The sequence below is a fragment of the Equus asinus genome, chromosome 21 (genome assembly GCF_041296235.1).
Source record: "Equus asinus isolate D_3611 breed Donkey chromosome 21, EquAss-T2T_v2, whole genome shotgun sequence".
NCBI classification, from domain to species: Eukaryota; Metazoa; Chordata; class Mammalia; order Perissodactyla; family Equidae; genus Equus; species Equus asinus.
The window spans coordinates 60,777,392-60,790,265 of NC_091810.1; the positions used below are offsets into that span (position 1 = coordinate 60,777,392).

The 12,874-nt window shown below is 40.0% G+C and overlaps 1 protein-coding gene across 43 annotated transcripts in view; it reads right to left on the minus strand.

Moving 5' to 3' along the window:
• ARPP21 (cAMP regulated phosphoprotein 21) overlaps positions 1–12,874 on the minus strand; it is a 153,021-nt gene that overhangs the window by 56,199 nt on the left and 83,948 nt on the right. For all 43 annotated transcript variants that reach the window (XR_011496301.1, XR_011496308.1, XR_011496307.1 and 40 more), the window contains one exon: positions 6,532–6,765. Coding sequence is in view for 34 of the 43 variants with exons in the window: in XM_070492476.1 (XP_070348577.1) it covers positions 6,532–6,765 (234 nt within the window). In the remaining 9 variants the exon portion in view is untranslated. The remainder of the gene's footprint in view (positions 1–6,531; positions 6,766–12,874) is intronic.

Genomic DNA, 12,874 nt, shown 5'->3' on the forward strand with positions numbered 1-12,874 from the left:
ATAATGCACACTGAGAGAAGGCTGTTTTCCGTTAACACAACTCTGGCTCCATTCAGTTACACATTATTTACCGATACATTTGTTTTGCTTCCCCTAGCTTTGTCACCAATTCAGAATCATTATCAGTTCCACAAATATACATACAACAGAACATAACACATCTATTCAATCACTTCTCTAAATAGACACAACTAGGAATACACAGAGGTTTAGATTTTAAAGACGATGCATAATAAACTCATCACAGAATCCTCTTACAATGGTGAAGCAAAGATACGTATTTTGCCTTTTGAAATAATGGCATGGTTCACTATTATTATTACTGCTATTTGAGCAGTCTGTTATAGTTTATAAAATAGTATCATTAGAGCCTCATCATGACTCAGTGAGGAAGAAATGTGTCATCTCCCTGTCCCAGAAGAGGAAATGAAGGCCCACCAGAAAGGGTATAGGAGTAAAGAGCTGAAGGGAGGTGAGGAGAGGGCAGCAAATGAAAGAGAGAGAGGTAAAAAAGAACAAATGGGTTTCCAATGTGGCGGGCACAGTGACAGGCATCTTACATGCATGATTTCAGCTCTTCCAACAACCCCACAGATGTGCAATCCCATTCCATTTCAGAGATGAGAAAATTAGGGTTTAGAGGGCCAAGCAACTTATTCAGAAATACAAAAAACAGTAAGTGAGAGAACCAGGAAATGACCCTGGTCAGTCTGACTCTAAAGTCCATTCACTTCCCATTACACCAATAACTTAAGTGAATTATTCAAGTTTACAGGAGGAGTACATGGTACAAGGAGGGGCCATGGGAAAAAATCCCATCATAACTGAAAATTATTAATCAATGCATGAGAAGTCAGGAGGGGAGACCATGTTTTAAGATGGAATCACACTCAGGATTGGTAGATAACAAAGGAGAAAGATCAGAATATGGGGGAGTGGATTGGTAAAGAGTTTGTAGAACTTTTTCTGAGTCCTTTCTTCCATTATCCACACTCCCCACAACTCTATTGGAAAGGCAGCAGTAGGAAGATTGTCCACAAGCTGAAGCCATAGAAATATTCTCTAGGAACCTGAGCAAAATGCCTGGAAGGAGCAGGACTCCCAGAATGGCGTAGTGTCTCGGGGAGGGTCACCCTCTCCTTGGTTTTAAAGGGGGCAGCAGAGGCTCTGAGTTATTCCCAAGCACGTATTCTAAAGTGTCTCCTTACACCATTCGGTCTACAGGGCTTGCAAGAGCACTCTTATCCAGGGTAAGTAGCATGCGATGGCCGAGGAAATCAGCCTTGTTCTTTAATAATATATATGAAGAATGACCAAATGCGTGAGGACAATTAGCAACGAAAAAGGAACAGGACAGAGAGGGAAAGTATAAAAACTGACCCAAAGGAAACAATATTTTAGTGAAAAAAGAAAGCATGGTATTTAACAAGAACAGACTGTTATAAAATGAGAGCTAAGCTAGTTAGCAAAGGTATGCTAAGTGAAAGAAATCAGTCCCAAAAGGGCTGCTACTGCATAACTCCATTTCTATTACATTCAAGATCAGGCAAAACTTAGCAATGGTAATATAAGTAAGACTAGTGGTACCTCTGAGGGGGCACAAAGGAACCTACTGGGAGGCTAAATATGGTCCATGTCTCTTTCTGGGTGGTGTTTACACAGATGTTCACATATGCAAATATTTCCCAAGGCTACACGTGAAATGCATGTGGATCATGCACTTCACCTGTGTACTTTATAAACTACACTAAGAAAGTAAATTGGAATAGGTTGGGGAGGCAAATGCTGAGGCCGTAGTGAAGCCAAATAAAAGGTTCACAGGTAAAGAGCAATGGACTGACTTCAGCTCAGTTAGGAAAGCTAATGAGTGCTGAGCATTCCCATTACCCAAATTTTCAGCCCAAATATATTTGTGTGTCTGCAACAGGAAATCTCAAGTGCTGCATATTCGTGAACATACCTGCCAGAACTAATGAAGTTAGGATAACAGTTTCATAACCAATCATAACGTGCTGTGATGGAACAGCGAACGTCCCAGAATTACATTCACAGAACAATGACTAAATTTAGAGGTATTTTTCTTTTAATCTTCTTCAGAGGCACTTGTTTTCCTATCACTGTCGTTTAATTTTAGCTACATTTTATTATTTTAAATTCTTTTTCTCTTTTAAAAAATAATTTTCTTCTGGGTTTAAAATCTGCAATCTGTTTCTCCTCCAAAAATCAGCAATTTGGGAAAGGATGAAAAAAATAGTTCAATTTTTAAAAATCAATCAGCCCCTTTAGTGTTCTAATCCTTAGTCCCCTGCCTCCATTTTTTTTTGTACCTTAAAAAGAGGAAAATGTTAGATAACATAAAAAAAAATCTTCACAGCAACTTCATGTGAAACCATTTCAAAATCAGCCTCACTCTGTGCTTATACACAAACACACACACAAACACATAAAGATGGAAAACAAAAAGCATCTTTACTACATTCTACATTCTTTGTGACCTTCAATTTACAGTGAGAACTAACTAGGTGTGAAAAACTGACCGTAATTAGGGTGAAAAACGTTACCACAAAATATTCATATGACCTTTTTGATAAATTTCAAGGTACGCTGTTTGAAATATTATTAATATGTTGTGGACCAGAAGGAACAAATGTTTCTAAATAATTGCATATGAACAATACTAAGAATTCACTTGGGCGGTGAGAGATGGCAGGTTTTTCTGAAAAGAAAAGAGAGTATACAAGATTGATTTTACGCTCACCTAGGAGAGGTCAAAAGAACTGAGGAAAATGAAAGAAGTAAGATGGATGCCAGGGAAGAGACGAAAACAATTTTCTAACAAAGCTAGGGTAAGTGACTTGGTTTTCAAGTCAGCCAATGGTCGCCTCTCTAGAGTCTACCATTTCTACCAATCCAGATGCAATTACAACTGAATATGGGCTGTTAGTTTGAATGACAGCTGCTGAAGACCAAAGGGGAGAGAAAAACTAGTTGGCCCCAGGACTACTCAGTTTAGAAGAGGTTTTTGTGTCAGAAATTGCACAGGTATGCCCAGTAGTGGCTTGTGTGTTGGCACAGGTAAAGAGAGTGCAGTGACAGGTAAGCCAGGGTGTCCGGAGCTGAGCCAGGGCAGAGAAGAGGATTAAGTGCAGAGCGCTCATTCCTCTCAAATGCATGATCTTAGGTGAAAAACTTCTCCACTTCCCCATTGACATGAACAGTGTGTAGTAGATGTTATTTTACAAATATATAATTATTGAGCACCTGCACAGTGACTAAGACTTTGTTATCTATTCCAGGGATGCAAAACAGAACAAAACAAAAAAGCAAAACTAAGTATGACCCCTGGGCACAAAGAGCTTCTAAATGTGCTGGTAACAAAGAGATGAACCCAAGGGCAATTCACACTAGAAGCAAAGTAATCATATGCTTTTGGTTCCTAAGACCAAAGCATTTCTGCCATGTACTTGGCAGAAGGGTATTTACTTTTAATAAAAGAGAGGGAGTGAGAAGAAGAGATTTTTCCTTTCCTAGTCCTTAGAAAGTGATCAATCAAATTATGAGGGAGCTACTGATTATGGAAAGGCAAAGATTAATTCACATCTTGCAAAGATATGTTTATAGACAGCACACAAAAACTTCATGGTGCATTTAAGAAAAAGGTAGAAGCAAGTTGGATAAATAGATGCTAGAAGTCCTGTGAAACACAAAAAATACAGTGTTATGGAAGCCCATCAGGAGTTTTTGAAAGAGATCAGACCTGAAATGCTGTTGAAAGTGGAGTCCCTTTCGATGGCATGCCCTGACATCACACACTCGTGAATTCACGCTAGAGGAGGGCAAAGCAAAATGGCAAAACAACATATACGGGCATTAAGGAGTACTTGAGGGACGCCACTGACTGTTGGCATCTCTGGATAGCACTGAATTGAAAGTAAATAGCCAAACAAAGATGAGCTTTCTGTTAAAAATTTCCAAAAGGAAGCTGAGTCCAAGACAGCTGGAGGAAGACCAAGCTCAAGAGTCAAACCCAGGCTTGCCTGGCAAGGATGAAGATCTTAGAAAGGGCTAACTTTGAAAAAGAGCCTCTGCAGCAACTCACTCATCCAGCTGCCTGAAAAGCAAAGAAAGAACCGGCCTGAGTTCTGAGTTAGAAATGAATCAGATGAGAGTTGAGTCTAAGGCCAGACAAAATAAAAAGTCGCGCTTGTATTTGGGGAACTGCAAGAATATATGTGGGCGGGTCTGGCTTCAGTGTGCCAAATGTTTCATACTTAGTTAGAGCCAACTCAATTGTGCTGACAAAGGAAGTTTCATCTTTGTTTTATTTAGTAAACATATGACTGGCAGGCACCTTGGTATTTTCAAATCATTGCTTGTCATATTCCTGCTTTAGACAGATATTGTATCAATCATAGTTTTATATATGAGCCACTTTCTCAAATATAAAACATTAGACAAAAAACTTCTCCATTATCCACATCAACATATATAATGGGTAGTAGATATTATTTCAATGATGTGTAGTTATTGAGCACCTATGCCTAAGCATAGTGCCTAAGATTACTTCATTATGCCCTCTAGGGAAGTGAAAAAATAGTCAAGTATGGCTCCTCCTCACAAGGAGCTTGTAAATGTGCTGGTAACAAGGAAATGAACTCAAGGGCAATTCACACAGGAGGCAAAGTAGTCATAGGCTCTCGGTTCGTAACACCAGTGCATTTCTGCCATGTAATTTGGGAGAAGGGTATTTAGGAAAGGGTGAGAGGTCTGGATTTCAGGAGTTCAAGGCAATGACAGGGAAAGATGAGTTCCAGCCCAAAGGGGGCAAATTTTCAGTTTCCATAGTAGAGGCATATGCAATGCATTAATACATTTTCCTTCTGGTCTAGGGATATCTTCAAGTCTAGCATTTGTCAGATGTGAGAAGTGTGTATGGAGAAGCTGTTCAAGTGTTATCACACCCTTTCTTTAGTTAGGATCCTTTTCAAGGGAGATATTTTAATAACAGCTCTAAATGACTCAATCCAATGAATAAGAATTGGGACTTGGCATCAGAAAGCGTATTATTATTTTTTTCTTTAAACAAGATTATAGATGATAATATACACATACAGATGCATAACCACACTATCATTACAAATAATATCCCTGCGTTGTATCCTAAAAAATGCTGTTGAGCTTTTCTGAAACACTTTGTAATTTTGCTTAAAACAAACCGCTGAAAACTAATGCTTAGTACGTGCTCTTGTCTGCAAGCCCTGCGTCTCAATTAACAGTGAAAGAATTGAAGCCAACAGAGTCAGATCATACTTCGGTCAGTGCCCAGAGTAATGAATATGATGCTGGTTGTCTTTTACTTTCCTTTATAGTGCTTACAATGATGCAAATAAAATAAAAGCAATCTAATATTCTCCTTCAAAGTATCTAATCTGAAAGCATTCAAATGATTTTCAATAAAATGATTATGCCTTCTTTTTCCTCAAGCTTATGGCATTTTCAAAATGTCTCAATCAAACACCATGCCTTGAGAATGGCCATATGTTTTCATGAAAATGTAGCAATTATTCAAATAACTATTTTACTATCATTCTCATGTTTCTCTGAATTTCCTAATTACTAGCAGCACTAGACATGTGAGAAGATTGAGTCAGATCACTTTTATGAGATTCTCATCCAGTTTTGCATTTTTAAGTTTAGCTAATCAAGGAAATACTCTGGATATAATATACTGAAAATATCTAACTCTATATCTAACTATTGAGTATCTAAGTATAAAATACCAGACTAATCTAAATCACATCTCGGATCTATTCTGAGACAATTCAATTTTTTTCAATCTCTATAAAGGCTTCTAAAGCATTGACTAGTCAATGTCAAGCCTTCTAACCCAGGATTTCACAACCATGGCACTGACATTTTGGGCTGGATAATCCTCTGTTGAAGGGGCTGTCCTGTGTATTGTAGGATGTTTAGTAGCATCTCTGGCCTCTACCTTCTTAGATGGTAGTAGCAGTCCCCTCCTCCCTAGGTCATGATGGATTGGCAAATGGCTTTGGAGGCATGAGCAAAATTGCCCTGGTTGAGAAATTTCCCCCATGAAGCAGATGTTCACCAGTCCATCCAAGATACAAAAAAAACTTTTGACATAACAACAGGCTGACTGGGGATTTAGTCTGAGAAGCACAAAGTTTTTAATTAGTATATCTCAACTCATCACTCTACAGTCTCTGATCTTAGCTCCTGGGCATATATGAGAGATACCATGATCAGAGAAGAGAGGACAGAGAGGAAAGTGGCTATTTCTGGGAAGTATCTATACTTATATTTATATATCAAGATTGATATCCATATATAGGTACAGATTGCAACTACAGATAGGCTCTTCCTAAATCAAAACCCTACAGAGCAGTTCATGCAACAAGCTCTCCTGCCCAGGAATTTTCAGAAAACTTGCTAGCAAATTTATAAGCTCGCACACACAGACAAACATCTGATCTTGTGTTCCTACCAAAGCAGAGGCAATAAACTAACCTGTATGTGGATTAAGAAGGATGCTTCCAGGTGGGATGCCTGTTGCAGCTTCCAGTGGAAGGAGGATGTAGCTGGTGCTGCTGGGAGCAACCTGGCTGCCCATTCCATTCTCCGTATAGGGCAAACAGCCAGGAGAACTGGCTGCCACACCTGAGACCAGGGGTGCACTCTGGAGGGGTTGATGGGTACGGGACAGCGATCCTGAGGAGCCTGCACTGCTGGAAGACTCAGAACCTACCACAGAGATACAAAACAAAGATCATTCAACACAGAGACGAGGAAAGAAACCATAGCTCTGGGTCTAAATACTTAGTTTTATATAATCTATCATTAAAGAATTTGAGGGGAGTGCTGCAGGTGAGATTAACTAATGTCCCTCCCAGATTTCGGGCTCACATTTTATTGAAATATTTGCTACATATTTTTCACATGTGTCAATTTCCTAGAAAAACAGAGATTAAGAATGAGCACTCTCAGCCTTCTCACATGTCACTAGGGTGATACCTTGGTAAATGGTACCCTAAAGTTCTGAACTCAATGCTGGAAAACTCCCATCACCCTGAGCAATTAATGCCATGGAAATGTCTTACTGAGCTGGAGTTATAAGAACAGAATGACTGGGATGGGTGTTAGAAGACTTCAGTTTAAGAAGGAGTCCTATGATGTGCTCATCATGCAGATCCTTCTAAAGTACTGGTTCTCCAGCATCCATAAAGCTGAATCTGGAAGATAATCTTTTCCCCCAAGATGTGAATAGAACTGGATCACCCCTATTGGGAGTGCTTAAGATCTATACCGTATTTCACATATTCCCAGAAGTCTTATTAATGCAGCCAAGAGGTACACCAAGGAGGGTTGGCCTTCGTGGTAATGATCAAGCATCCTTTAGATAACACAGAAGAGTGAAATCAGAGGGATGTTTGCGGACAGTGGATTTCTCAAACATATCGGTAACTGGATCAGCATGCAGAAGCCCCCAAGGTGGAATCTAGCCCTCCTCATCTGCCTCTCCTTCCACTGTGGACAGAGAAACACCTGCTACATCCCACGTCCATTAGGCCCTAGCCATCCTTCACTGCAGCCAGAACCAAGAAGCCCTGGCACCCTTGGCCGTGGCTGTTTTGGGCACTGAATATTAACCAGAGTGTTGGAGAGAAAATGTGCCAAGCAAAATTTCTTCATCTGTGAATTCACACTAATTAGATGATGTCACAGGTTACAGTAATGTGGTATAAGAAGTTTTTTTTAACTATTAGCCCATAACTATTGACTTATGTCATTAAAACTGCATTTTTCTGTGTCATTAAAGGTGAATACATATAAGGAATAGCTAACATTGTTTTCAAGATTCTAAAATGTGCCCATAAATTAAACTGCAGACCTTTTAAAATAAGTAATAGGAATCCAACATGAAGTTGCAGAGCCGAGGAACCATTGGAGAGCATGGTAATTTTCGAGAAGGAGGACAATGATATTTATTGAGCACTTAGTATGTGTGAGCACCTGGATAAACACTTTAATAATAAGTACCATTACTGCCTTTATAGATAAGGAAACTGAAGCACAGAGAAGTTAGATAACTCAAGCTGACTCATACAGCTAGATAATGTCAGAGCTGGGATTCGATCCAGGCAGACTGATTTGGATTTAACCATGACCCACCGCTGCCTCCTGCAAGCACACATATGCGTATACCATGGACTGCCACGAGTGTTCGCAGATGGGTATCTTCTCTGCTTTTCCCATGACTTGATTACTAATAATGATTAAATTCCAGGTTAATTCAGGATGCTCCATCTAACTTTAGAAAGTTGTTTGGGTTCTCAATAATGTATGGGGAGAAAAATAAAGGAGGTAAAAGGAAATTTGAAAATGCTAAGAATAGTTTTGAGACCATGTTGCTGACATTATGACCCTGAAGTCACAGCCCCAATGTACACTGTAGTGTTTGTGGACTTGACCGTATGATTTGATGCTGCAGTCCGAATTTGACACTAGTGCAGAGTCAACAGCAACAACAGTAATAATACAACAAAACCTCCTGCCCCCAGACATTTAAGGTCATGCAAAATTGATTCTGCCCATCTCCGGTCTGAGAGGTTAGACAGTGAGAAAGAGTTGGGGCCAGCGAAGCATGTCCCAACTCTGATTTGAGTGTGAGCTGGTGCTGACATGGGTGTGTGTGTCGGGGGCAGGACTGATGCACTTAGACTGAAGTGCCACAATCAAATGACTTGATTTTGGCTTTCAGAAGATGGCCATTCATCCTTGACTTGCAATATCATTTCCTTCTATCAGCTGGGGAAAAGCAACAGCTTCAATAGGAATAACAAGGAGACAATGTAAAGATAATGTAAATGGTTTGATTCCACAGGTTAAAAGAAGGAAACTAGATATGGCTTAAACTCTCAACACTTGCAAAGATGAAGACAAATTTAGACCTCCTTGGAGGGGTGGTTCAGCAATCCCATGCAGCCAGGTTTAGTAACCGGCCTTTTTGTCTGGCTTATAATCAGCTTTGACCAGCTCGTAAACATCAACCGCCTAGAATAAGGTAGAGCAATATTGTGCTCATAGTATTACTGAAATTTTTGATAAAAAACGGATGTTAGAAATGGTGATAAAAGGCACAGGATTAGAAATGTTCAAAGATTTTTTTAAAGATGAAATTCATGTTTGAGAACTTTCCTGTTTTGGGTTCTGAGAGTTAAGATGTTTCTGGTTTCTTTTTTTCAGGGACTTAATGACAGCAATGGCAAATATTTAAATGGCACGTTTATGTGACAAGCACTGTGCGAATCACTCTATATGAACTATCTAATTTTCACAGCTACCTCATTTTGAAAATGAGAACTGATCCTCAGAGACATTAAGTAAATTTCCCAAGAGCACCTAGTGTGTGGAGGAGCCTGAGTTCAAACCCAGGCGCTGTGACTCCATGGACCAGGCTCTAAGCCTGCAGGTCGTATGCTTACCCTGGAGTCATCCAAGCAAGAACCAGGTGGGGCAAGAGCCCTGAGCAGGCCTGTGCCAAGTTCTAGGAGATCCTGCACGGAACTTCAATGCTACTCACAATAGGATGCTCAGATGTCGATTCTGGACCCTAAGGGGCAGCTAGTGGGAGGTGTAAGGAGAAGATATTGGGGTGAGTGGGTGAGAAGCTCAGGTAAACACTCAACAGAGAGACAGGAAAAAGGAAAGGGGAAAAATGGAAAAAAATTGGGAAAGAGATCATAAGGCAAAGAAAATGGAAAACTGGGAAGGGGCTGGGGCAAAAAGAAAGGGCATGGGCAGATTCCCTTGGAATAAGAGGTTTCACTCCCCAGGAGGAAGCATCTTGAGTTTGGGTTCTAGTTCTGCCATTTACTTGCTGTGTTTTCTTCAAGAAGTGACTGCTTTTTTAGACCTCAATATCCTCTTTTGTGAAATATAAGCCACCAGACTATATGGTGAGAAGCAATGGGGACGATGCTCTTACAGTTCTCCTCAGCTTGACTAAACTTTAGACTGGCTCCTTCCAGACTGTTGGCCCTTTACCTCCCTTTTCTTGTAGCATTTCTGCCCCTTTAAGATGTAAATCTTCTCCCAGCTTCTTACCAGTTTTACAATGCAGGACTGTCTTTCTTAAGGGCTTGGGAGCCACCCCTTTGCAATGTGATCCTCAGGAAAAGTAGTGCCCTTATCTGCCAGTTTCTGTGGGAGGGTAGGGGCCAGAGTTTGATAGGTGCCAATTAGTAAACCCAGATGGCTTAATCAGACTGACCAGTCACCTTTCTAACATCCTCCAGTACTTCTCCGCTAACTCACTCTAGTGCTTAAAAACTCTCCTGCCTTTTGTTTCAGCAGGGTTGAGCTTAATCTTTCTCACCTATTGCAATAATCTTGACCCCAGTTGCAACAGTTATGAATAAAGTCTTCTTTGCCTGTTAAACTCGTCCAATGAAATTTTTCTTTTAGAAAGACTCTGAACAATATATATATTTTTCCTGAATCAATCAATTTAAGAAAGTGTTTCCAGATTCAGAAGCCAGAGTTCAGTACAATAACTGAAATCTTCTGAAATTATAAGGAGGAAGAGAGTATCCAGGATGCATTAGTGTAGTGATGACAATGAAGAAGAGGAAGAAGAAGAAGTGGTGGAAAGATGAGGTGTCTTGTACTGGCTCCAAAAATACTCTAGGATGTAGACAAGGAAGGTGACAACAACAAGAATACCCTTATTCTAGAAAACAAAATACCAGGCCACAGAAAATTATTAAAACAAAATAGAAGTGTCACCTACAAATTGTCCTGAGGAACTAAAGGGATGTTTTGGAAGCATTTAACTGTTTCTCCAAATTGGTTGTTTTTCTTTTTTGTTATGTTAAGAGGTGCAATCACCAACCACCTGGAACCAGTCCAAACCTCACCACAAGAGCAACATTTGCACAGATAGGCTAAAAAGTGCCCAAGAGATGACCTTTGCCTCATTTTTAATGCTACAATCTCTGCTTTGGGAGGGGCGTAGGCCTTATTACCTTGACATGTGATACACGTGGAAGCATGTTTTCCAACTGAGCCTGCGCAAGCAAATGCCCACCTCCCCCTTTTGAATATTCATTCCCCACCCAAAATATAAAGCCCTGAGCTTGAGGACAGCTAGGAAATGATTCCACATGGTCTCCTATTTGCTTCAAATAAACTCTACTTTGTGTGACAACTGCTTCTGGTGGAGAGTCTGATTTTAAAACTCCAGAAAGCAAACCCACTTTGGTTTGATAACAGAAAGACATCCGAATTCTCCGGAGCAGTTGTTCTCAAAGTGTGGTTGAAAACAAGCAATCTGTGCTTTAACAAATCCTTCGATGATTCCAATGCAGTTAAAGTTGAGAAGCCCTGCTCTGGAGATCAAGAGGGAGGGAAATGTGTTGGAACCACTCATGTAATCTTTACTATATGTAGCAAAGATTTTGTTTTTATTATCCATAAACTAAATCAGCGCATAGGTGTTGCTCGGGTCTCTGATGCACATCGAGTAAAACAAAAGACTATCAGGAACTAATACCAGATGTTTGCCCCACCTGGAGACAAGATACCTGCCCCACCCAGAAACCAGATGCCTCTCCAAAACTGGAGACTAGTTCCCTATATAACTAGCTTGTATTCTTTGGTCTGTGAGATGGTTCTTTTGGACATTAGTCAGCCATCTTCCCCCTTGCTGGCAAGCTGTAATAAAACCGTTTATCTCCTACCACCTTGCCTCTGGACTATTGGCACGTCTTGCAGTGGGCAGACAACCCCCTTGGGCAGTAACAACAGTATAACAATGTAGTCTGGGCAGTGTGGAAAGAAATAAATGCCATACTCTTATTTTTCAACCACATTGCCACTACCTTGAAACAGCCAAGGCTGCAGTGCTAGCACCGTTCAAGTCTTCTTCCCAAGGAGGATGGAATGACATCATCTATCTCCACAGGTGTGTGCAGGGCATCTATTAGGTGGTCATTACTGTGCCCAGTGTGGGAGATACAATAAGAGAAAGACATCCCAGGCCTCAAGAGAATGTGCTGGTACATTCGGACTTCAGTAATATGCTTTTTCCATAATGTACAAAACATGTTTCCCCCCTGGAAAAAATCTCATTATTATCTATTTAAAGCTAGAACCTCTGTAATTAGAGCAGGAGAACAGTAACTTAAATGTCACAATTCCAGACTTGGTTTCTGAAAGGTCGAAAAAAATTTTGCAATTCCACTGTGAACATGAAGTAAAAAATTGGAAACTTGTACAGTTCTAAAGCTCCATGACAGCAAAACTGACAGCTTTGCTTCATAAAACCATCTTGGGAAATTGTAAGTTTGTTTTGACATCTTATCTTGATCTCCTTTAATTTTTTTTTTTTTTTTTTTTTTTTTTTTGCTTTCCATTCCTGCACCTTGACAAGGCTTCAAATGGAGACACTCAGATTAAAAGAAAGAAAAATGTCTGAAGCACTTACAATTTCTAATCATTCTTCAAAGAACAGGCATTTTAGCATTCTTAAAGTGTTTTAAATGTTTCCAAAGAGCTTTGCTTTGGAAAAGCAAAGTGACTGGGGGTTGGTGCATGGAGAATGAGGATTAATTTAAAAATCTTAAGAGCTCTTTTGGTGTGCTGGAATTTTTAAGTGCACCATTTAAGGTACTTGGTTTCTGTATTTTAAGGGGATTTAAAACTATTTAACCTTTCTTAGTTTACAAGGGCTCAAGTGCACCACAGTGGATTTTCTTGACTTCAGTTGCTGCAATAGTGGGATGTAAGAGCAATTAATTAGAGTAAGAAATCAAGAATTCACCAATTGGTGAATAAAAATGACAGAAGCCAG